A 26,766-nucleotide genomic window follows, 5' to 3' on the forward strand; every position below is an offset into this window, starting at 1 on the left:
CATACCAATCAATAGTAATTCTATATCAATTCTATATTAACTAAGGGAATTAGGTCAACTTACCTTCTTCAAATATCCAAGATCACCATTCCTTAAAATCTCCATAAATTTACAATATAATAGCATAATTAACCATAGAAATCAACATTTAAAACATAATCTTAACTCAATCCATTCATCGTTAGATCATATGAAATTAACCCATTCATAAGCCAAATTTAGAGATTTGAGAAGATCAAGGGTTAATGGAGATTTTAATTGGAAAACATCAATTATACATCAATAATATCATATCTAGTCATTTGAAAACGTTTCATGCAAGAACCCATTACTTAGAGTAAAAATTGGAGTTTTTTCATAAACATTAAGATCTTTGAAAATCACTTTGAAATTGGATCTAAGGTAATAGAAAGACTTTAATAAGGAAATACATACCTTATTAGAAGAACTTCAAGAAAATTGAAGAAGAAATCCATTAGAATCCACAATCTCCATCCTGACCTTGAGCTTCCGTGGGAGGTTTTTGGAGAAAACCTGGGAGAGAAAGGGATTTTGATTTAGGTGCTAGGGTCTAGGAGAGGCTTTATTCAGTTTAATACTCTTAAAATACCCAAATAAACATAAAATAACCGTCAATCCCTTTTAAAAGACTTGGGGTGAATTTACCATATCACCTCAAGCTTGGCCGAACTGTTGCAGGAAAACATGCTACAAATGATGCCCTACAATCTACTGGCCGTAGATGGAGTGACGCCCCGTTATTGGGGACAGATAATAAACATTTGCAGGACCTTCAGGTCCAATCAACACCCAAGGATAACTGGTCATTGTTTGAACAATTGGCTGTCCCTTGTGGACATCGTTTGACAATGCCTGGCAGCATCTTGGTTTAGAGACGGGGTCCTCCTATAGGCCCCTTGTGAGTTCTTGGTATATTTATACCCGGATGTTAAGCCCCTAAAAAAATTTATCAAGGTCTTAGGGTCCTCTTCAATCACTTTAAACACCAATAAACTCATGAAACATGCAAAGGCACACTAGAACACATACAAGCACATAAAGGACTAGTCATTGAACGTCTTAGTCGTTCCTTGACGTTTGACTTCAAACTCATCCAGACTGATCTAGAAACTCATTAACACATTAAATAAGCCAGTTAACAACCTATATAACACAAGTGAATCTCTAGTCCAACCTAGTTCATCTTTAGGGTTGTTACACTCTCTCCCACTTGGGAACATTCATCCTCAAATAACACTTCGCACTTGAAGGTATAGTAACCAAAGAAAACCACTCACACTCATGCATATAATATCATAAAACATACACATAGTAAGGAGGAACATCACTTCACATAAAAGGCATCAGACAACTTCATGCAATTAAAGAAAGTAGAACTACCTCTACCAACTCCTTATGCATCATTATTTACCATTTCTCATGATATTGGAGGAAATTCTTTCTCCAAGTTACATCATGATAATTAAACATTACTAAGCACATCATGCAATTTCTCATCATATCATAATCATGCAACATTTCAATAAGGAACATTTAAAGCAATTTCTTCATACGCTCACCAAGTTAACTCATGCAAAATATAGACATGCTCACTATTATAACTTATGAAGCAAATATACAATCTACATTAAATGCATATGAACATGAGGGAATACAATGAATGAAAACTCATTTTCTCAAGAAGATAGGCTGGTATAATATGGGGTCACCCCCTCCAGCGAGATCAAAAAAGGTTGTTTTAAAGTTTCAATCGTTAAATAGCATAATAATTTCCCCCTGCCAGTACTGTAAGTGATAATAACAGACCCATTGAAGACATTTATTGATGTCTTGGAAAGAAAGTTGGTCTAGGTATTTTCCCCTTAAAGAGGCTTATTCTCCTTTAGCAGGAATTCAATAAAAGCATGCATATCACAAGGTGAATATTTGGAAGCTCATATGTCATAAAAGACTCTGACATAAACCAAGATACTAGGAACTATTAGTTTTAGGCTTGAAAAGGCACATAAAGAAAAGATAAGGATATATCACTCCCTACACCCTTACTACTCACAGCAATTTCCCACTTATGATAAACCCATCTAAGGTCAACATGAACATACTTTAAGGATATCAATCAAGAAACTATCAATCATACCACCACAATTCTCACCCAACTCTTCAATTCATTGGACCTCTTGAAACAACAGCATCAAGCCTATCTCATGATCATTAAAGAATCTCAAAAGTCTCATCATCAAGCCACAAAATCCTCTATCATGAGAAACTTCAACTTACTCTTTCAAATATCACCTCCTTCCTTTCTAACGTCAGATTAAAACGACATCAAACCTCTACTCATCACACTAAGGTCATCATCAAAACCTCCCATATTTCATCTAACAAGACAAGCATGACCTCTTTTGATCTCCATAAACCTACACAACCAAACTTCTCAAAGGCTACACTCTAAGGGCTATCATAGAAGCAACAAGGGAAAGACATCATATAAACAAATTCTTAGGCACGATTAGAATAACGAAGAAGTGAAACTTTCGTAGCACCAAATAGACTCTTATTCATAATGTTGCGCACTTGACATTATGAACATGAATCTACTAGATTTGGTTTTTGAGGCAATCTAAGACACTACCAAGCCTTATGCTCTAATAGCAAGTCTGTAACGACCAGGGAGCACCCACTAAAAGTTACCGGCGTACAAGACTCCGAGAAGTCTCATACAAGACTCTCATATCATTCGTTGCATAAAATACTCAACATAAGTAAGAATTTAAACATTCTTCACACAAGAAGAATACATTCATTGACTAGCAAGCGGAAGACTTTTCAAAAATGTTCTACCTTTACAATGTTTGATTAAACCATCTATATTTTATAATACAACATTTTGGACTCAGCCCATACAAGAATTGAAATAAGTACGAAAAGACCATAAAAGGAACATGTGGGTCTTGTCCTAGAATCTATGAAGACTCACAAAAACATCACCTTCAACACTTAGATACCTATCCATCATCGATGGTATATCATGACTTCCAATCCCTACACTATAGTCAAAAGGGAAAATAAAGGGTTAGCACATTTAATGCATTAAGTATGAAAGTCATGCAAAAATCATGAGAACGGGACATTTAGTATTTCACATGCTTTCATGACATTTTGATAAAAAAAAACCTTCATAATAAGGGTGTAGGAAATATAATACTCAACAATCACATATAAGACAATACCCAAATAATCCACAAAGTATGAATATAATCACTTTTATTCCATTTAAGAATTTAAACCTCTACCAAAGGTTATCCTGAGAACAGCCTAAATAAGATAAGAAGTGACTGCCCATACAACCCCTTCACACAAACGTACATGATCCTCAAGACTACTCAAAGTAAAGATATTTCCTTTTACTCACTTAACACTAAGTTCCATATTCATAAAGTAAATATTTTCATCATTTAGACCCTCTACCTAAGGCATTCAAAGGCTCACCTAGGTTAGACATGAAGAGACCACCCATACACCCTCTTCAAGCACACCTAAGCAATCCTCAGAGCTACCTTAGATAAGAACCTTTCTATTAAACATGTTTTTAACTATGTCAAAATTATTCATTAAAACCATTTAATACTAAAGTATTCAATTAGACAACTTCAAATAATGGTCGTGAAGGACCTAGGCAACTCACCTAGCATTTTCAAAGCCTACTCGTGCAATGTGTAAAGAGTGTCCCATTCCACTACCCACACGTTGTAGAACCTAACCAATAACTAGAGTGTACATCCCATAATGTTTATAAAAAATTTAGGAAGTTTTGGAGTCAAGACATCAAGAAATGTCCATGACGTCTGGAAGCTAGTCTAATTTAACTAGTGAAACGTCGTTAGGTTTCGAAAGGGTTTGAGGTGTTGTATGAGGTCTACAACTTATAAAATGACTTTGGATAAGTAAATCAATGAATATATAGCATAAACATCTAGGTCTAACACCAGAAGGGTCGCCCTAAGGGTCAACGAAGGGACCCCAAACTTGTCTTGGCAAGCTTCCAAAGCAGCAGTCAAGTTACACTAATCAGAAACAAGTCCGTGTTGCAGACTTGCGTGGCCTTGGGTCGATGCTCAAGTCTACGTTGCGGGCAGGTAGTAGACTCCACTTTATCAAAAAATAATATTGAAAATCATGCAGGAGCAACTCTGCGTCACGGACTTATTCCCCGATGATTTATTGATGTGCCAGCAATTCATGTTGACTCTTGTCTTGATTGATGATTTTCTCAGTCTGATCCTATCAATCACAATTTGCTTAATTGATCTGCTGTCAACTTTATGTTGTTTAGTAATTATTCTTAATTCCTTTGATTATGCCCTTCCTTTTTCATAGAGTTGTAGGGATCAGAACATATCTCATTCCATGTTTGTGTTGTTCTACTTGGATCCTTTCGTTATTGGATCTCCAAGCCTTCTTAATTTGCAAGCTGCTTGATTTGCTTCCTTTTTAATTCCTGCGAATAAATTATGAGTTAGCTTGTCATTATTCAGAGTATCATAATTTAACACACATTTGCCTATCTTCACTCCTCTTATTACAGAGTCATTTATCCAGTTAATTTAAACTATTATTCCTTAAGAATGGTATCGTTGGAGTATCAATAAAAGAGTGTAATATTACAAAACATCCGCTCCTAACGGATCAGACTCATTTATTATAGTCGTGTTGATATATATATATATATATATATATATATGTATATATATATTTCTGTGTGTGTGTGTGTGGTGTATGTGTGTGTGTGATTTCCTTTTTAACCGAACTATAATGTCTCTGTGGGTGGGTGGCATTCTCAGTTCACGCATTCATTCAAGCTAGGAAGAGCTACGCTAAAGATAGAAAGGCACAACCCTCCCATTTCTTTGATGCACATGACTTTCACGGAATCTCCTTCAAAAGGGACAAATGTTTTTCTGAGTGAGGGATAAGAAAGCACAAACAGGATAAGCGGGTCAAGCTTTTTCATTTAAGTAGATTTTGGGTTAGGTTTTTATTTTGCAAGATGATTAGTTTCAATCGATGTATACCCTGCGTCGATGATTTTCCCTTTGTACGTTTTGTAAACAAAATTTATGTTTATTATTTTACTGGTGTGTATCAAATCCAACAAAGACATTACATTACGGAAACACTTGATGCAGTTGAAACATAGCAGATCAAATTGTAATTTCTCTTTTATTAGTCATGTTACATGGTCACATTATGTTGTACTGTATGTTTGCCACATTACTCAAGTACTTGACTTTCTAGACTTGGCTTATAATGCTATAAACATCATTGTCTTCTTAAAGTAAATCCTCTTAGATGAGCAATCTCCTATCATATTATGGAGAAATGCATAGTTCTTGGACTTTATTTGTCACTTTTAGCCTACTGTTTCTTTACAAGTTAGAGAGCAACAAGAAAGTGAAAATTGTTGAACATGTGCTACTGAGGGATAGCATTTATTTGTTATAGTTCTGTTAATGAAAAGGTGAATATGTGATGTAGGTAACTATATATGTGTTGCTGAAGTATTACATTTTCACTATTGATTTTGTCATCTTTCTTGACAAAGATTCTCATATTAGGAAGGTTCAAAGATGATCTACAAAAGCTTGGAGAAAAGAGATATCTTATATCTTATAGTGAAGGTTGAAATGGTCCTTGAAATTTGAAATTGTTGATATGCACGGGCATCACCCATCTAGTATATGAAGAACTAAGAGAAAAAAATTGACAGTAATCACAAATACTTTCTCCGCCATCCCAGTAAAATTTGTTTCTTCTTTTTTCTACCATAACAAGAAAGGTGAATTTCAGTATTAGTTTAACAGTGGATCCATCTTTAGTTGTTTCTCTTATTAGAAACTTAGAAAACCATAACAGAATTTCCCTGGAGTAAGAAGAGGTTTAATTTTGGGTATGAGGCAAGATTGTATATAACTTCCTAATTTAATGGTTTTAATTTATTTGTTTCGTGTTTTACTTGACACGAAGTTTAAGAAAGTAACTAGTAAGTCTTTTGATCATGCCGTCTTTAAGTCAAAATATGTAGAATGTATCAAAATGTCTTTTAATTTTCTCGTATTGAATATGCTAATATGTGAAAGTTCAAATCCAAAAATTGCCCAAAAAAAGGAGAGATTTTTTTTCAAAAAGGACTAAAAGAAAGTAAGAGAAATAAATCTAGATAAATTAAGAAATAATACTTATCGGGGTTTTGTCTTTAAATTACAGAGTATATTCTTTGGATAGATGTTTAATTACTCAACTTGAAAGAAATATGATAGCCCTTTAAATTATAGAGAGTATATTCTTTTTCTCTTGTCTTTGTGACAAAATCTGCTAAAACAGGCATATTTCATCGATCACTCACAGATTATTGCATTTTGCTTGCCTATTTTTTTATTAAATATGTACGCAAGGAAATCTCTTACATTCTACGCTGCCAAGAAAAACTATAGTAGAACATTTAGCTTGTTATTTTTTCTTATCATTGCATCCAACGCGACAACCATGTCGGCAAGGTTTATCTTGATCAGAATCACTTGATTCAAGGAAAAGTCCTCTGAGACATCTTCTTTTTATTGTTCTTGCAGGTATAACACTGCATTCTGCCTCAAATAGTCTTGTTGGTTGTACAGTTTCTGAAGGCATACGTGGGAGCAACATATGTACACCTGGATTTCTTTATGTAATGGTAATGTTACATAAAATAGAGTTATTGATGCCCTGTACATTGTAATTTACATATGCATCTACTGTTTGATCCTCGATAGCATCATCATGTGCATCTTTTGATTTTCTTCCCTCCACATGTGTGGTTGCATCAATGATTTTGTCAGGGATGATTTTGTATCCTCTATGAATATGGATTCGCCCTCCTTTTGTGGATGAGTCAGCTCCAAGTTGCATAGATGCTCCTCGATTGTTATCTGCACGAGTGATCACATTCATTGGTGTTTTTCCTGCAGTTTCTTGGTTATCACTTCCAACTACTACTCTATTAAATTTTGTAGGGGAATATGTGGTTCATTGGATGCTGCAGTTTTCTAACTGAAACCAATGGATATAGTGTTGTTTTGAGATGCACTTGCTCTCGTTTGTCTTACAGGGTTCACCAAATTTTGATCTTTACCTCTTCTTGCTTCACCAGATATACTTATTTTGGTTCAACTTGTTCTCCAGCACCATACTCCTTACCTATTGCCTTGTGAACCACTTGTTTGATTTCGTGAATGTTGCTAGTCGACTCTTTGAGCAACTTGTAAGAGGATTCACCAGTATTGCTGGTGAATACTTTCATAGATTGCATTGTCTTGTCTGTGGAACTTAATTTTGCTTCATAGACAGCATCTGACAAGTTAGTTTCTTAGTTTGGAGCTCCATTTGTTCTTTGTTATCCAGAATAGGTGACAGTGCTTGTGTAGATTTGGAAGCGATGTGTTGTAGTGCCTTATTCTTTTCTTGCATTTGAGTAGTTTTTACAACAGACTCTTGGCTTGCTTTAGTTGAAAGAACATTGGGAGTCTTGCGTGATGGGGCGGATGATTGAGGAGTTAAGCGAAATGAATATGGAGATTGAGACAACTGAGACTTATTTGATGGTGAAGCTAAGCGGTACTTACTAGTGGTTGAGATGGTGATGGTGATTGAGACTTTTTCCTGGATTCCCGATTCTTTGGAGAAAGAGCTGGCCTAAACGATGGCCTCTGACCAATCTTCGGTCTAGTAGTAACTTGATACGGAGAATTTCTGGAGATAGAGTTGATATTAGAGGGTTGAGAAGAGATTTGGGTTTCACCAGTCAGGGTCGTGGTTGTGGTTGTGGTTTTAGCATTGGATTGAGTAGATGGTTGGATTGGTGATTCATCTAGAGACCAAGGAAGTCTTAAGGATGATCTACGTGTTTCCATTTGAAAAAATGTTGTTCATGTACAAAATAAAAGGAGGCTAGACAGACACTAATATAAATAGGTTTCCTTTTGATACCTTGCAACATTTGTGACATTATTTAGCTTCTTTTCCCCATCGTGGAAGTTGCTTTTTTACGAGTAACCTTTTCCCCATCATAATTCATATCCAACAAATATTTCTAAATTATCTAATCCTTCAAGCAAGATACATTTATTCTACAATACATATTTCTTTCCGGTTAAAATCACTCAACTTTGAAAATTTACTATCCTTTCAAGTAGAAAATTTAAAACGCCCAAAGCATTACAGCAAGAAAATACGAGTACTTTTTGTTTCGCTTATATACTCCATATGCGCGCACACATCAATTGTTTTAGTATTTATAGTGATCTCCTTTTCACAAGAAAAAAAATATGTTGAAATAATAAAGTAATGTTATTTCATGAATAAAATTTAGGAAGAATGGCATGCCCACATTCTTACCCCTTATTATATCATAGAGATTATTTTTTATAAACCTTCCACTAATATAAGATATTGTGAGTACTTGAGAGATTTCAAAAAGTTTAATTACTATAATTTCACTTCATCCTTTGTTTTAATAAATTTCTAAATTAGAAACTTTAACAAATTTTTTTTAATTAAAAAAAGGAAAGGAAAATTTGAGTATTATTATTGTCATTTAGTTTTGGTAGAAAAATTAGATTTTATGTTTTTAATATATATTAATTGTTATAAATACATTGAATTGAGTGGATTGTCCATTAACCTTATCATAAACTTATCATTATCATGGATATGTATTCCCAAGGTGATATGAAACTTTTTGGGATAGAAATGTATCTACTAATGTGACATTAAAAATGGTGACCTTTTGGTTGATTTCTCTACCTATTAATAGAGATATCATTCATCATTGTAATATATACTTGAATAAAAAGAAAATTCCTCTTCTTTCTACTTCTCTTGTCTTCTTCTCTTTATGATTATATTCTTGTGAGCTTGATTTTATTACACGTTATACGCACGATTCTTTAGCCAATTAAGATTGAGTTTTACTTTTTCTTTTACCCATGTTTTGGTTGATATCATTATGAAAATCAAGGTATTATATGCATAAAATCAGACATATACTACTATTGGTTGAATATGACATGCTATACAAAATTTCTCAAATAGAAGAAGGTATAACATTTCAATATCATGAGTTTGAATATTATTTTGATTGTTTTGAAAGACTCAAAGGGTGAGTCATGTTGTACTTCGGTCTATTATAGCGTTGGTTAAAGTAAGACGATGGGTTCAAGTCTCATCGCACCAAAAAGGGCAAAACATCAGGTTAAGTCCAGATGTACATAATGAAAAATATTTGAGGATAAGACGATAGATTCAAATCTTATCGCACCAAAAGGGTAAGACATCAATTTGAGTTTTGATGCACAGTGATTGGGATCAAGTCCCATAGAATTATGGCGTAACACGCATTATATGGGTATTGAGTTTGAGCCAATGCACCACAGCAATGATAAAATGATGACTAAGAAAAATAATATATTTTTGATGAAAATCCTTGAAATTTGTCCCATTGAATTTGCTCAATTCCATGAAAAGAATGTAGTAGCAATATATGATAACTTTGAAATCTGATGTTGACTTGCTCCATTCTATCGTATGAATGTGGTAGCAATAAATAATTAGTCTGAAAGATGACAAATGATTAACGATATGAAAAAGGGCATGAAGGGACGTAATTACAATACTCATCATAGTGGAAATTATAAAAGAAAGAACACTATAGGTTCTCCAAATAGTCCTTCAAAATGTGAAGGTAGTTTACATTATCAAAATGGTATGAAAGGACATTGGACTTGTGAATGTAGTCGACCGAATAATTTGACAATTTTATAAATCATACATCAAAAGACGAGAAGAGTGAGGTACACTTGATCTTTCAAAGTGATGTTGAGGTGTGTCATAGAAATATGATGAATTTTAAAACCATGACAATGTACTTATAATGAAAATTTGTGAAGCACATATAAATGATTAGTCCATTCCTTGAAGAAAATGTGACTTGTGATGAGTATCGTGAATGCTCGACCATTCTATAAGAGAATGGGTCAAGATGTGGTAAAATCATTATGGATTGAATATATGCCACAACTCACCTCTATGGGAGGCTTGAGAAAAAATGATATATGTCAAAACTCACCTCTACAGGAGGTTTGAGAGGAAATAAATTTTATCTGCTAGAAATGGCTAATCGTACTGTACGTTTATACCTCACTATGGCATGTTTATTGTTAACTATCCAAAGGGAAAAAGAAAGAAATGGTTCTTGCCTAAAAGGGTTGCGGTCATTATTGGGTGGCAATACAAATTTGTCATTGGTTGTGTACCTATGGTACAACAAAAGTAAATCAAGAAAGACGTCTTGCTCATAATGATTTTGACCATGACAATAATAATATAATTTCCTCCTTGAAGGAGATGCTTACCATATGGATGGTGTCATGCAATATGTGATAGTACACAAAATTGAATGCAAGCTCTAACAAGTTGTGCTATTATCAGAGGAATAATATTGGGGTTGTAGTAAGTCTCAAAAGAAACTTTTTAAGTTTCGGATGAGTTGAAAATAAATATTGAGACTATAAATCATCACAACCGAAGAGGGTTATAAATATTTATGCAAAACATTATCCCATTTTTCCTCTTGTTTGTTGCAGACAAACATAAACATGCTGATAAAATCATATGCAAAAGTAAATTATACATGTACTGAAATAAATATCAGTTAGCGTGACCAGTTGACCATCATGGTTTGGATGTGATGCAAATATAATTGAGAATTTATGTGGCTTATATGATGAAGAAATAATCAATATGGTCATGATATTGAGGCAAGTGATATAAAACCTCGGAAAATGTTCAGGTACCTGAAAAATGAAGAAAAATGAGGAGATCTCGATAAATTATGCTTATTAGAATCGATATAAAATAACCATCGACAGTATCTTTGATATGAGGTAGCGTTCAATGATATAAATTGTGACGAGGATCTTTAATTCAATTATGTCATAGAGTGTGAACATATAAATAGTTGGCCAAGTAAAATGCATAATTCAAGTATATTATTTCACTTAGAAAAGTAACGTTTTGGACTGATTGTCCATAAATCAAAGTATAATGTCAGTGGGGTACAAATAAATTATTATACGATTGTATAATCGTAAGATATCAAGTACGACTTGTGCCTTGGGGCATAAAGGTTTGTCGCAAGAATCCTAACATTATTGGAGATGTTTTCTCCTATGGTGAATGCAATGAGGTTTGTTTTGATCTGGCAATATATGAAAAACTTGAATGCATATAATGAATAATTGTCATGCCTAGCTAGACAATGGAGGTTATATGAAAATTCTTAAAGCAATCGAGGTGTCTGAAGCATATGAAAGTTTCAAGGAAACTTTTCACGAAAGAATTAAGAATCCTTATATGGATTAATAGAGTCAAGGAAGAAAAGGGTACAAAAGAATGACCAAAATTGTTCTTGTATTTTATGAAAATGTCTTGGTAAGACAGAATTTTGTCTTGATCTACAGATTGATAATTTAAAAAATGAAATATTTGTCTAACAATGCACACACACTAAAAAGTTTTTATGCAATTTTATATGGATAAATCACATTCATCGAGTACCCCAATGATTGTGAGATCACTTAACATAAATAATGATTCAGTTTGATATCAAAAGAAGGATGAAGAGCTTCTTGGTGATGAAACTCCATATCTTGGTGCAATCAGGGCACTAGTGCATCTTACTTACAATATTTGACCAGATATTTGTTCTACAGTAAATATTCTTGCAAGATTCAATTTCTCCCCGATAAAAGGACATTGAAATGATGTTGAGCACATAATTGAATATCCTTGAAGGATCATAGTTATGGGTTTATTTTATTCCGAGGAATCCAAGACAAAATTGATTGGTTACGCAGATGCAAAATATTTATCTGATCCGCATAAAGCTCTATCTCAAGAACGCTATGTGTTTGCATGTGGAGGCACAATAATATCCTGGCGATCAATGAAGCAATGTTGCTATGCAGAAATAAAAGCCCTCCATGAAGCAAGTCAAAAGTGCGTCTGGTTGAGATAAATGACACACCATATTCAGGAAATGTGTGGGTTTTTTTTGAAAAAGAATATACCAACCACAATGTAAAAAAATTGAAGACATCATTACAAGAAATTAAGTGATGTTTTAATCAAGGGGAGTATAACACGTGTTGCACTATTTTTCCCTTGATCGAGGTTTTTTTCCCACTGGGTTTTCCTTACAAGGTTTTAATGAGGCAACAAACAGTGCGTATCAAAGGATATGTGTACTCTTTTTTCTTCATTAGAATTTTTTTCCACAGAGTTTTTCCTAGTAAGGTTTTAACGAGGCACATTATCTATGGACATCCAAGGGGGAGTGTTATAAATACATTGAATTAAGTGGATTTTCCATTAAGCTTATCATAAACTTATCGTTACCATGGATATGTATTCCTATGGTGATATAAACCTTTTTGGGATAGAAATGTATCTACTAATATAACATTAAACATGGTGACCTTTTGGTTAATTTCTCTACCTATAAATAGAGATATCATTTACCATTGTAATATACACTTGAATAAGAAGAAAATTCCTCTTCTTCTATCTACTTCTCTCTCTTCTTCACTTTATGATTATATTATTATGATCTTGCTTTTATAACAGTAATACCATAATATTAAGTGTTGATGAATTGTTTTAAATATTTATTTATTTGTGGTTCACGTTTAGGTGAGATGAAAAAAAATATTTTCTTATTTATATAATTTGGAGAAGACAAGCAAGGAGTATGGAGAAACAAATAAAATAATAGATGTCCTTGGTTAAAACAAATAACATGAGATTATTCGGCCTAACAGAAGCCCATATAATATCCATTAACTTCGCACACAACTTTTTATGGGGGGTAGCAAAGGAAGATGTTATTGTTGGGGATACGTGATGAAAGGTATACTTACGCTCATTTAACATTCAGTTAGATCAATAATTAGTGTCCTAAATATCTAATTTTTTCTTATTCTCATAAAAGATTTATGATTTGCAATTATCAAAGCAAATGAACAACATGTTTTAAAGAAGGTCAAAAATATCTCTTAATTTTAATTTATTGTTTAACTTTACCCTAGCTGTTAAAATAAAGTTAATTTTGCCCCTCCCGTTACAAATTTCATCAAAATTACCCCTCATTAGATGAAATTTCCAAAATTGATCCAAATTATCCAAATTTTATTTAGAAAAACTTATTCCTTATTTTTAACCCAATCCCCTGTCCCATTTAAGATTGCCCGATTAACTTATTTATCCCAAAAATCCCAATTGACCCAAAAAACCTAGGAGTATTTGATACGCTCAAACTTACTTCTCAAATGAGAAGTAAAGCGGTCGTGTCAAGTAAATAACCCAACTAGTGAGGTTGGGATCGTTCCCACGAGGAAAATAGTCTAGACTTAACTTCAACTTGTTATTACTATTGTTCGGTTGATGACTTCCTTAGAAAGTAAAAGCATAAAAGGGGGGTTTATATTTCCTAATGAGGAAAAATAACTAACAAACTTGAAAGAGACACTTAACAGCTTTTAATGTTGGGTTTTAATCAAGTAATCAAAGTAACTAGGGTTTACGTGTTCCCCACAGGTTCATAACTTGATAATTCTAAATATAACAATTCTTTCCTAGTATCTTGCATGAAAAGTGATAAGTTATGTATTTCTAAATTCTTGGTCCGACATCTACAAAATCTCACTCCACACCTTGGTCTGGCTACGTGTGTTGCTTTCCTAACCCTTATCCTTACCTCATATTAAGCATCGTATTCGATATTTGACTAAGTTATTACCTCGTACCAATCAATACTAGCCTATTAGATAGTATACACTAAATCTATGTTAATAATTCTTTTCCTATTATCTACCTCCTTGGTCCGACAAGTAGCATTAAGGCGAGTTCTAACGTTGATCATCCGTTAAAAAGACTTCTAAGCGAAAGAATTATTAATACATGCAAGACACTATTCTAGAATTGTTATTTTAGCTAGGGTTTATCTCATTATTTGCCTATGGTTCCCACAACCCTAGTTATGGAGTTTAGTTCCTCATAGCCATGAACACAATATTCAAATATGTTAAACGAGAATTCATGTACTTACTTCAATGAGAAAGAATAAAGTCCGAAAATTTGCTTGTTTAATCACCAAAAATCACTTGTAAGAATCTCCAACAATCAATCAGTCAAAACACAAAGTCTAATAATATGATGTTTAATCTCACAGAGTCTAACCTCAAAAATGGGGTTTTTTCGAACTATTTATAAAAAAATAAAAACCTAATTAAACAAGGATTCTAATTACTGAAAATCTGCCAAAACGCGGCTGGGTCGACGGACCACGCGACGGACCGTCGTGGACTCCGTCGTCCCATACTTGGTCCAATTCTTCTGCTGCTTTCTTCATTCCCCTCGACGGCAAGTGTGACGGACCGTCATAGGCACAACGGTCCGTCGAGGGTCTCGTTTCAAAATACTTCAACTCTTGGAATCTGGGTACTGGGATCACTTCTCTGATCTTCACGACGAACCTGCAGGACGGACCGTCATAGCAATGACGGACCGTCACAAGCTTCGTAATCCCACACTTGGTCAGACTTTCCCATCTTCCTTCAGTAGCTTCTCTACGCTGCCACCTACGGACCGTCACAGGCACGACGGACCGTCATAAGCTCCGTAGGTGGTCTCTTTTGCATTTTTCGCTCAAAATCTCCGCATTCATGTTTTTATCCTTTGTAATCATTTGGCTATCAATCCTGATTAATTTCATCAAATCTATGCATGCTATCACTATTAGGCTTGAATTTTGTGGGATTCGAACATGACACAGACTCACCACGCACTAACACCTATCCTCTTCAATTTCTCACCGAGGGGCTAACAATTCCGGTATAACAACTAGTGTCCTCACTTTAGAACAAAATCCTCATTTTCCACACAATGATTTCAGTTTGAGTATAAGGATTACATTTCAACACTCGCTCTCAGAAGAAAGTCACACTCATTCATACCTATTGCCATAAGCTTGCCCTTATTTTCACTGCCTTAAGTTCCCTATACAACCCTTAGGATCACGATAGGACTTTTTTAGCTTGTAACGTAGGCTCAGAGTCAGGTAGGGTATATTTAGGTATACTTTAGTGACTTTTTGCCCTCCTTGACATATCGGCTAAACCTTCCACTTTCTATCACTTTATCTCGGCCAGTTTCTCCTATTCTTTCACCTTGTTGTTTCCCTTCTTTCTTCATTTGTGTAAGTAACTCTTTTATTTTCTCGTTTGTAATTCTTGAATATTTCTCTTTTTTTTCAAAGAGTTCTTGAGTCACTTTACTTTTGTTCTTTCTCTCTCTTTGTTCTTTCAACCCCACTTTCCAGAGCATTCCTCAAAACAGCCACCCTCAACTCATGGCTTTGCCATGAGTCAAGGTACACAATACCCAAAGTTGGGTCAGGGCCATAACGAAGGTTGTTTATTCATTAGCCACCCTCAACTTATGCTTTTGGCATAAGCTTAGGTTCACATGTCCAAGGAGGGACCAGGGCCAACATATTGTTCCCAGAAAAGATCAGTTGGGGTGAAAAAGAAAGGTCTAATTTTAAGCTCAAATTATTTTGATCAAAGAAGGATAACTTTCATTTGGTTTCTTTTATTTATGCTAGAAATGGGCTATATTGAATAAGGGCCTATGATACTTTCCTAATTGTCTGTTACAGCATACTTTTAGCAGTACTAACCAGGCAAGTTCTAGCTCAGTATCAATAGTGGACTATTCAACTTTCCTCACACTCACTTGACATCTCACCATTATACCAGATTATCAGACACCTAGTTCGACTTGAAGATTTAGGGTAGTGCAATGGTGTAACTCTATTTCATGTTTAGAGCTACACAATTATCAGTTACTACGCCTTTTCATGCAATATTTTCCAGTTTTATCGGGATATCATTTTAGCCATCATGCTTCAGAGTTAAACTATGTACAAAAGATATAACGTGTCGGTTCAACAGAAAAAGTAATAAGTCTTTTAGGGAAAAAGAACACAGGCAAGAAAACCCCAAAAGAGGATAGTGAGTTGGGCTACTCAGACATCACCCTAACACTCACTTTCCATTTACCCCACCCCCAACAAAAAAAGCATGCAATTGTCCCCAATGCATAAAAAAAATCTAAAGATTAGAGGGGTAGGTGAAGCAAACCTGTGGCGAATAGCGCCGTCGATCAACAATCTGGTGGGTCTGGTTTCCCAGAACCCACATCCTCTGCAATCTGGACACCCTCAGTGGGGTCCTCAGCAATCTGGACACCCTCAGTGATGTCCTCAGCAACAACCGCACCCTCAGTAGTGCCTCCTGCTGTCTCTACAGTGCGGGAGCTAGATGCCCCAGCCACTATCTGCGATGCTCTGATGTGGTGTGCCTCCGCCTCAGCAAGGGAGGCTCTCCTCTCGACCTCCATCTCTCGGCGCTCCTTCTTCCTTGCTCGCGCCTCATCCTCTGATCGACCCCTCCGCCTCTTGGCACTCTCTCTCGGGGAAGGTGGGGGAAGTTCTGACGTAGCAAACAGGGCCGCCAATACAGTGTCCTCAACAGGCTCGACAGGCTCCGGCACTCTCACCTCTAGGATCGTGTCGGTGTCTGCACGAAGACTGTCGACTGCAGCCTGTAGAGTCGACACATCTACCATAGGGGCTGGACGGGCTAACACTCTCAACTCAAATGCATCGAGGCGCTGGTGAACCTCAGTACTCTTACGCTGCATCTTCCTCTCTATACGTGCTTCAGACTCAGTAGTAGCCTTTTGCATCCACGGCTGGATATGATGCAGAAGGGTGGCCATTTGTGCCTCCAATTTTTGGACCCTAGCCAACGGGGCCGGTAACGGTAGAGGAGCTGTACGAGATGAGCTCGGGGCTGGGCTACTACTCGGGATAGACTCGACCGAGGTAGTGTTAGTGGACGCCTGTGTAGCGGTGCGGGCCTGGGCCACCGTGTCCGCAAGATCATCAGCAAGTGGTGGCAGCTCTGGACGGGGCCCTTGACGTGGGGCCAACTCATTGGCCTCGTCTCTGATGAGGACGACGTCAACGGTGCCCTGTAGGGTCTTCAACTGATCTATGTGCCATATGGGCACACCTGCGGTCCTGCAAAGAGCAAAAATCATACACAGGAAGGGGTAGGTAGTAGTGACCTTGAACGCCCTCTCGTGCATGACTGCCTGGAGAAGCCATGCGAAGTCGACCTCGAATTCGTCTATCATCGCCGCTATCAGCACTGCTCGATCCCAAGTGACGATGTTATCAGCAGCTGTAGGGGAAAGGCAGTGACGGACGAGCAGCCACAAGAACTTCGCGAAGAACGTGAGGTTGGCCTTCTTGATGGCCCCCTTCGGCTCAGTGACCCAATCTGCACTCTCTCCGTTGATTGATAGATGCAGGTCCATCCACCTCTTGGTGGTCTCTCTCAGTGCCTGCTCGCGCAAGAACTGGTCATCCTTCACGATCTGCCAGCGGTAGTCAAACTCGGCAGTGTGGGGGGTCCGCGTAGCATCTGCACTCTCGCCGTATAGGAACCGAAGGATGGCTGGCAGGGAAATGTCAACCTGCACGCCCCGGACTCGAACCTGCTCCAGTGGGGCCTGTTTAGCGGGAGCAGCCCGCCTATCGATCTGTGATCGGAGAGTCGCTATGAAGGATGTGTAGAACTCTCGGACCACTTCCTCGCTGTATCGTCCCAACGGACGGGCTGTTTACTCTAAGTGATGCCTGGTGTTTTGGATCTCCGGCATTGATGGGAGACTCCCTGTAAGTACACGCCACTCCAATGAGTGTCCGAGTCATTACCCTTTTATCAGTAAGGAATTTTGCGTCGTAGTAAACTTGAAACTGTCCTTCGACGCACCACCGGTTTGGTTGGTCAAAGGCTAGGGTGGGGACCTGGGCTGGTGCGCCGGATGTGGAGTCTGAACTGTCAGCCTCATCAGACGAGGCCGACGCTGCAGCAGTGGCGGGTGCGGGAACCTCAGCAGATCCTGAAGCTTCCTCGGACCAGGATACTCCTAAGGAGCCAGACACTCCTTCCTCGTTTGTGGCTGACCCAAAGGGTGTGCCGGTCAGTGTGTGCTCCTCATCAGACTAGGAGGCAGTGACTACACCGGATGCCACCGTCTTGGGTGTGGCTCTGGGGGCACGTGCAGCACGGGAAGGTGCGGAAGTGCCTGGGGGCACATATTCAGGGTCCCTCTCATCATCAGACCCGATGATCAAGCGTGCAGATGGGCAACAGACTTGGATCGCCCGCGTGCGTAGGCTCGGTCTTGCTTGGGTGCCATAGTAGATAGTACCTGAAAAGGATCACTATTAGTACGAGTAATGTCAAACAAGACAAGCAAGCCCATACAACATAAAACATTTAACATAGTGTGTTAGTGATAGTGAAACTGTATCACACGACGGGCTGGATGACGGCTCGTCGTGGATACGACGGACCGTCATGAGGTCCGTCGTGTTGTACTTAGTCAATGTATATAGAAAGAACCCTGAAAGAGGGGTCTCTGACCATCATGACGGGCAACAGGACTGACCGTCGCTGGGACGACGGTCCATCGTAAGAGTCCGTCGTAGGACACTTAGAAAATGTTGGGAGACCCTTATAAGAGGGGTCTCTGACCATCATGACGGTCAAGCAGGACGGACCGTCGCAGGGACGATGGTCCGTCGTAAGAGTCCGTCGTAGGACACTTAGAAAATTTTGAGAGACCCTTATCAGAGGGGTCTCTGACCATCATGACGGTCAAACAGGACAGACCGTCGCAGGGACGACGGTCCATCGTAAGAGTCCGTCGTAGGACACTTAGAAAATTTTGAGAGACCCTGAGAAACGGGGTCTCTGACAACCATGACGGTCGTGCAGGATGGACCGTCGTGAAGACAACAGTCCGTCACAGGCGTCGTTAGGGAGGGTGCTAGGGCTTGTGCGACGGACTCTACGACGGTCTGTCGTGTGTGCAACGGGCCATCATCGGGGTCTCGTTCTGAGTAGCAGTGTTAGAACTGGGGGTACCCTACGCATCCCCGATGAACCCACATGGTTGTGTAGTGTTGTGAACCTATATGTGTCTATCCCAATGACCTAAGAAACTACCAAAGCAAAATCACCTATGCCTAGGGTTATCAACATGGCACATTCGAACATTTTGAACCTAGGTTTAGACATAAGCATATAAAGGAAATAGTATACGACTAAGAACTAAGCTAATACAAACTACAAAACCAAAATGTAAGATAAATAAGTAAAAATGTAGAGACACATACTTTGTAAATGGAGAAGAAGACAAACGGAGAATGGTTCTGGCAAGGTAGACACCGACAGTAGCAGCACCGACAAGTAGATGGTAATTATAAGGCTTAGGTGGTTTTGGGGAGCAATGATCAGTGAGGGGAAGTGTGGAAGTTGAAAAGAGAGGGGAGATGAGGGGAATAAGGAAGTAATGGGGTGGAATATGGAGGGGGAAGTATAAACGGTCAGATTTTGAAAAGGGTCCAGCCGGGTCGGGTCGGGTAGATTTCATTAATCGCGTGACGGTTCCCCGACGACGGTCCATCGCACTTGCGACGCCCCGTCGTAGGTTCCGTCGTGTGTGCCCTACTTTCAAAAAATGATAGAAATACATACCTGGTGTGACGGATGCATACGACGGTCTGTTGCATTCGCAACGGTCCATCGTTGTATCCGTCAGTGGCTACTGCGAAGTAGTTTTCTGCAGAATTTCCTGATGATATGCCTGCAAATTTAAAACCCATTTATAGAAAAAAAAATGCTACCATTATTAAAAAGACGATAAGTATTGGGTTGCCTCCCAACAAGCGCCTGATTTAATGTCGCGGCACGACTGGGGCCACTTGATTACTTAGACTTCATCAAGATGGTATGCCTCGATCACTTTATTCCCCGATGTTTTATGCCCAAAATAGAGTTTTATTCTATCTCTATTCCTCTTTAACCACACTCCCTCCTTGGAGTTTAACTCAACTGCTCCATGAGGGAATACTTGGGTAATCAAATAAGGGCCTGTCCATTTGGACTTGAGCTTGCCCAGAAGATGAGGCACCCCAGAACTGTCTACAAGCACCAAATCCCCCACCACAAACTCTTGTTTTGCATTTTTCTGTTCAGTCTCCTTCTTCATCTTTTCTTTGTGGTCTATGGCAAATACCGATTGGAGTTCACCACTCTGCCTCATGGTCTTACAAATGTTGAAGGTCGCTTCTTCATTATTCAGCCAAAAAGTCATCTGTCCCTTCTCCATATCAACTAAGGCTCTACCTGTAGCAAGGAATGGCCTCCCAAGAATAATAGGCACTTCAAAATTGACCTCACAATCAAGAATAACAAAATCAACCGGAAAGATGAATGATTCCACTTTTACTAGCACATCATGGAGTATCCCTATAGGCCGTTTCATTGTCCGATCAGCCATCAGTAGCCGCATCGTAGTGGGTTTTGGATCCCCCAATCCCAACTTCTTGTAAATTGAGAGGGGCATGAGATTTATGCTTGCCCCCAGATCACATAATGCTTTCGCAAAATGTAATGACCCAACTGTACAAGGGATAGTGAACGCACCAGGATCTTCTTTATTTTGTACGAGGTATCTAGTAGCGATAGCACTACAATGCTGCAGTCTATCATCATCCTCGAAAGTGACCTATCTTTTCTTTGTGACCAGATCTTTCATAAATTTTGCGTAACCGGGCATTTGTTCTAAAGCTTCTACCAAAGGGACATTGATAGAAAGTTGCTTCAACATAGTTATGAAACGCCGGTATTTACCATCCTCGGTCTTTTTCACTAATCTCTGAGGGAAAGGTGGTGGTGGCCTAGGCATGGGAATTACCTTGATGGGTACTTCTGCATCTTTTCCATTACTTTCCTCTGCTTCACCACTACCCTTTACCACTTTATCATTATCCTTTCTCACATTTTTCTCGGCAAATGGCATAGGTGGGTCAATGGTTTGCCTACCACCCCGAGTAGTGATTGCCATACAGTGCGCATCATTCTTTGGGTTTTGGACAATGTTGCTAGGAAGAGTGCCCGGTTGCAGTGTGTTCACTGTCGCAGATAATTGGGCCACTTGCAATTCGATTTGTTTAATCGAAATTGCGTGTGTATCAACTTTTTGCCCAATACTAGCTAAATCACCCCTTAATTCTTTAATGTGCTCATCACTAGCATCGAACCTCCTCATCATTTTGTGCAACATATCCTCAACTCGTGCCATACTATCTCCACCATCCCTAGGAGTAACTTCACGATTTTGAGGAGGAACATAGGGTCTACTCCTGTCGTTTCTATTACCATAGTTACTCCTGTTGAAGTTGTTGTCGCGGTTGTAGTTACCATCTCGGACATAATGACCCTCACGGTTGTAGTTACCATAGTTCCGACCTTGGTTCCCTTGACCTTGGCGCCAATTATCCTGATTTGAGCCTTGGGCGCTTGGTCGGAACCCCCCCATTTGTTCATTGACTGCATAGGAATCCTCCTCATAGTAACATTCACCGTTAGGGGGTGGTGGTTTAGCCAAGTAGTTGATTGCATTAATCTTTTCTGAACCCCCAGTGACATGTTTTAGTACCAACCCGAGCTCAGTTCTCATCTGAGCCATTTCTTCACGAATATCATCTGTGGCTGGGTTGTGAGTGGACTACACTGCGAAGGTGTTTCTCCCTGTATCAGACTTCCTAGTACTCCAAGCTTTGTTGTTACGGGAGATTTTCTCTAATTTCTCAGCGATCTCAGCATAAGGGCATTCTCCATAAGATCCACCTGCTATAGTGTCCAACACCGCTTTATTGTTATCATCCTGTCCCCGATAGAAGTATTCCTTCAGTGACTCATCATCAATACGGTGATTTGGGACACTTCTCAAGAATGAGGTGAATCTATCCCAAGAACTACTAACTGACTCTCCTGGTAGTGCCACAAAGTTATTCACCTTGTCTTTGTGGTTTAATATCTTGGAGACCAGATAGTAGCGTGCTAAGAATACATCCCGTAGTTGGTTCCAAGTGAAGATGGAGTTGTATGGGAGCTCAGCAAGCCACATAGGAGCCTCTCCCGTCAGTGAGAGAGGAAACACTCTGAGACCTATTACATCTAGATCCAAATCAGGCCTCCCCACACAACTTTTACACACTGCCTGTACCTTAGCTATATAGGCATGTGGATCCTCAGAAGGTAGCCCTGAAAACAAACCTCTGGCAGTGAGCATTTGCATCAGACTACTAGTTACCACAAAATTGTGGCCTGTGGTAGAGGAGGCAAAACCAGTGGCCCATCCGAATCTGCTATGTTATCATAGCCTCTGTAGTATGCTTGGGGCCGTAGAGTGGGATTCTGTCCCCTCTGTTGATGTTCACCCGGAGCATCGGGTAACATCTGACGATGAACATCAGCCGGAGCTGGGATGTTCTGGTCTGGGTCCTCATCATTGATTCCCAAATTACGATTCATGTTTCGCAGTGTACACTCTAGCTCGTGATCGTAAGGAAACAACGGTTCTCTTCCTCTTCATGTATTTGGCATACAAGGAGGATAGTGCTGAAAAGAAATCAAAAACAATAAAACAAAGTAAAATCAAGAAAATATCAACTAAACTATAGTAAGAAGTTCAAGTTAATCTAAAAGCTAAATTCCCCAGCAGCGGCGCCAAAATTTGATACGCTCAAACTTACTTCTCAAATGAGAAGTAAAGCGGTCGCGTCAAGTAAATAACCCAACTAGTTAGGTTGGGATCGTTCCCACGAGGAAAATAGTCTAGACTTAACTTCAACTTGTTATTACTATTGTTCGGTTGATGACTTCCTTAGAAAGTAAAAGCATAAAAAGGGGGTTTGTATTTCCTAATGAGCAAAAATAACTAACGAACTTGAAAGAGACACTTAACAACTTTTAATGTTGGGTTTTAATCAAGTAATCAAAGTAACTAGGGTTTACGTGTTCCCCACAGGTTCATAACTTGATAATTCTAACTATAACAATTCTTTCCTAGTATCTTGCATGCAAAGTGATAAGTTATGTATTTCTAAATCCTTGGTCTGGCATCTAGAAAATCTAACTCCGCACCTTGGTCAGGCTACGTGTGTTGCTTTCCTAACCCTTATCCATACCTCATATGAAGCATCGTATTCGATATTTGACTAAGTTATTACCTCATACCAATCAATACTAGCCTATTAGATAGTATACACTAAATATATGTTAGTAATTCTTTTCCTATTATCTACCTCCTTGGTCCGGCAAGTAGCATTAAGGCGAGTTCTAACGTTTATCATCCGTTAAAAAGACTTCTAAGCGAAAGAATTATTAATACATGCAAGACACTATTCTTGAATTGTTATTTTAGCTATGGTTTATCACATTATTTGTCTATGGTTCCCACAACCCTAGTTATGGAGTTTAGTTCCTCATAGCCATGAACACAATATTCATATATGTTAAACGAGAATTCATGTACTTACTTCAATGAGAAAGAATAAAGTCCAAAAATTTGCTTGTTTAATCACCAAAAATCACTTGTAAGAATCTCCAACAATCAATCACTCAAAACACAAAGTCTAATAATATGATGTTTAATCTCACAGAGTCTAACCTCAAAAATGAGGTTTTTTCGAACTATTTATAAAAAAAATAAAAACCTAATTAAACAAGGATTCTAATTACTGGAAATCTGCCAAAACGTGGCTGGGTCGACGGACCACGCGACGGACCGCGTGGACTCCGTCGTCCCATACTTGGTGCAATTCTTCTGCTGCTTTCTTCATTCCCCTCGACGGCAAGTGTGATGGACCGTCATAGGCACAACGATCCGTCGAGAATCTCGTTTCAAAATACTTTAACTCTTGGAATCTGGGTACTGGGATCACTTCTCTGATCTTCACGACAAACCTGCAGGACAGACCGTCATAGCCATGATGAAACCGTCACAAGCTTCATAATCCGACACTTGGTCAGACTTCCCCATCTTCCTTCAGCAGCTTCTCTACGCTGCCACCTACGGACCGATGTAACGACCCATTTAGTCGTTTTGAGCAGCAGACTTTATTTCTGAAAAAACTGGCAGAAGCGACGGACCCCACGACGGACCGTCATGGGCACGACGGATCGTCGCAGGGTCTCGTTTCAAAACACTTAGAAAATCTGAAATTGGATACTAAAAATCGACTCTCTGAACTTTGTGATGGAATGGCAGGACGGACCGTCACAGGTGTGACGGACCGTCAAAGACCCTTGGTGGAAATATTGGGTCTCTGAAATCTGCGACGACCTGCAGGACGGACCGTCGCAGGCACGACGGCCCGTCACAGGTTGCGCAAATCCCAGGCAGAGTCGGATTTCTGGTTAAGTTTTAAGGGACGTTTTTGACTATTCTTGCCTTAATTATAAAGTTCGTGGGTTTATATTAATAACTCAAATTCTTGAGGGATTAAAAGAGGTAACCCTAAGTTAATTAGTGGGGTATTATTCCATCTTTTATTCTTAATTATATACTAATTAGGGTAAAAGAAAGAGGGTTGGAATAAAGAAAATAGAAAGAACAAGAGAGAGAGGGAGAATCGAACGAGAAGGGAGAAACAAAGCTTGGAGAAAAATTTGCTTGCTTGATCACTAATCTTCGGTGGAGGTAGGTTATGGTTTTCATGCTTTCATAGTAAACTCTTAATAGAGAATGATATGTATTGGTAGTATTGTAAACCCTACTATATGCTTAATTGTATGTTTGCATGAATATGATTGTGTGATTATGATAAGATGAGCATGATGAAAATATTGAATCCCAAATCTTGAAAGGAAACTTTAATATACATTATTAATAATGATGCCTTGGTATAGAAGAAGGCTTGATGAATTAAAGTAATGGGATTGATGATGCCTTGGTATAGAGAAGGCCTGATGATTTACAGAATGATATTAGTGGATCGGGTATCACGAAGCGACACGTAGAATTAGGGGATCGGGTGTCACGAACCGACACGTAGAATTAGGGGATCGGGTGTCACGAATCGACACGTAGAATTAGGGGATCGGGTGTCATGAAACGACACGTAGAATTAGGGGATCAGGTGTCATGAACCGACATGTAGAATTAGGGGATCGGGTGTCACGAACCGACACGTAGAATTAGGGGATCGGGTGTCACGAACCGACGCGTAGATATAGGGGATCGGAGTGTCACGTACCGACACAAGAGGAATCATGAATATGAGGGATCGGAGTGTCACGTACCGACACAAGAGAATTAAAGATAATGAATCTTGAAAGATGATAATATACTCAATCTAATGAACATAATTCCCAAATGAGTATGGTGTTGAGGCTTGAGCCCTCATGGATGAACTTGATGGTACTTATTGATGATTATAATACTTGTTGTGGCTACATGTTGAGTTTTATAGTTGATTTACGATAATATTGATATATATTGTCCCCTATTTTGAGTTGGCCGATGATATCTACTCAGTACCCGTGTTTTGTACTGACCCCTACTTTTATGTTTTCTTCTTGTTTATTTGTGGAGTGCAGCAAACGTGCCATCGTCTTCAACTCAACAGTAATTCAAGCCAGTCTTACTTCATCGGAAATTCAGGGTGAGCTAATGCTTCTAGCTTGGACTGGATCTCCTTCTTCAAGTCTGGATGCCTTGAACTTCCGGCATGGACTAGCTTCTTATGCATTTTTAGCTTTTAAAATACTCTTAGTTTAGTCATTTGATCGTAGATGTTCTTGTGATGATGACTTCCAGATTTTGGGGATGATAATAATAGTTTTGAATTATTTTTATTAATGAGTTTAAGTCTTCCGCATTACTTTATGTTGATATTACCTTGAAATGTTAAGGTTTAGATTGGTTGGTTCGCTCACATAGGAGGGTAAGTGTGGGTGCCAGTCGCGCCCGGATTTGGGTCGTGACAAACTTGGTATCAGAGCATTAGGTTCGTTGGTCTCATCACACAAGAACAGGTCTAGTAAAGTCTTAAGGAACGGTAGGGGGACGCCTTTACTTTTCCTTGAGAGGCTATAAGACTTTAGGAAAAATTTCACTCTTTCATTCTTTCGTTCGTGCTACTACTTGAGTCCAATTGGTATCTAGGCGATACGAATTGGTATCTGACCATCTTCACTCTCTTTCGCAGATGGTTAGAACTAGAGCAACGACTACGCCAACACCAACATCGGCCAGACAAGAAATAACTGAGCCAGCCACTGGGGCTGTGGCTCGAGGAAGAACAGCGGCAAGGGGCCGTGGAGGAGGTCGTGGGAGGACGTCCTCTAGAGGGAGAGGACAAGCACCTAGCCCATCTGATACTAGAGCAGTGACCCCTCCACCGACCGAGGAAGTAATAAGAGAAGGGGAGGATGGGGAAACTGAACAAGTGCAAAATGAGGAAATGCCACCCCAACCTACCCCAGAGATGATCAATCAGGTTCTGGCTTATCTTAGCAGGTTATCTGATCAAGGTCAGGCACCTTCAGTGTTTTCTGCGCCAACACCTCCGGTTTCAGAAGTACAACATGCGGCTACTATGGCTCCTCGCATGGATGTTCCATTGGACATAGGCACATTTCCACGTCTGACTACTGGGCCTATAAT

General features: G+C 38.9%; 1 protein-coding gene across 2 annotated transcripts in view; it reads right to left on the reverse strand.

The window, feature by feature from the left end:
- Nucleotides 1-3,947: 3,947 nt before the first annotated feature.
- LOC138337169 (uncharacterized) overlaps nucleotides 3,948-26,766 on the reverse strand; it is a 29,045-nt gene continuing 6,226 nt past the window's right edge. Inside the window, exons 2-3 of one of the 2 annotated variants that reach the window (XM_069286787.1) lie at nucleotides 16,311-18,453; nucleotides 3,948-4,519 (exon numbers count right to left, since the gene is read on the reverse strand). In XM_069286787.1, coding sequence (XP_069142888.1) covers nucleotides 16,333-17,553 — 1,221 coding nt within the window. In that variant the 5' untranslated portion in view covers nucleotides 17,554-18,453 and the 3' untranslated portion in view covers nucleotides 3,948-4,519; nucleotides 16,311-16,332. Of the gene's footprint in view, nucleotides 4,520-16,310; nucleotides 18,547-26,766 lie in introns of those variants that run through there. The other variant, XM_069286786.1, reaches the window with a different exon arrangement.

Source organism: Solanum lycopersicum, chromosome 7, assembly GCF_036512215.1.
Source record: "Solanum lycopersicum chromosome 7, SLM_r2.1".
NCBI classification, from domain to species: Eukaryota; Viridiplantae; Streptophyta; class Magnoliopsida; order Solanales; family Solanaceae; genus Solanum; species Solanum lycopersicum.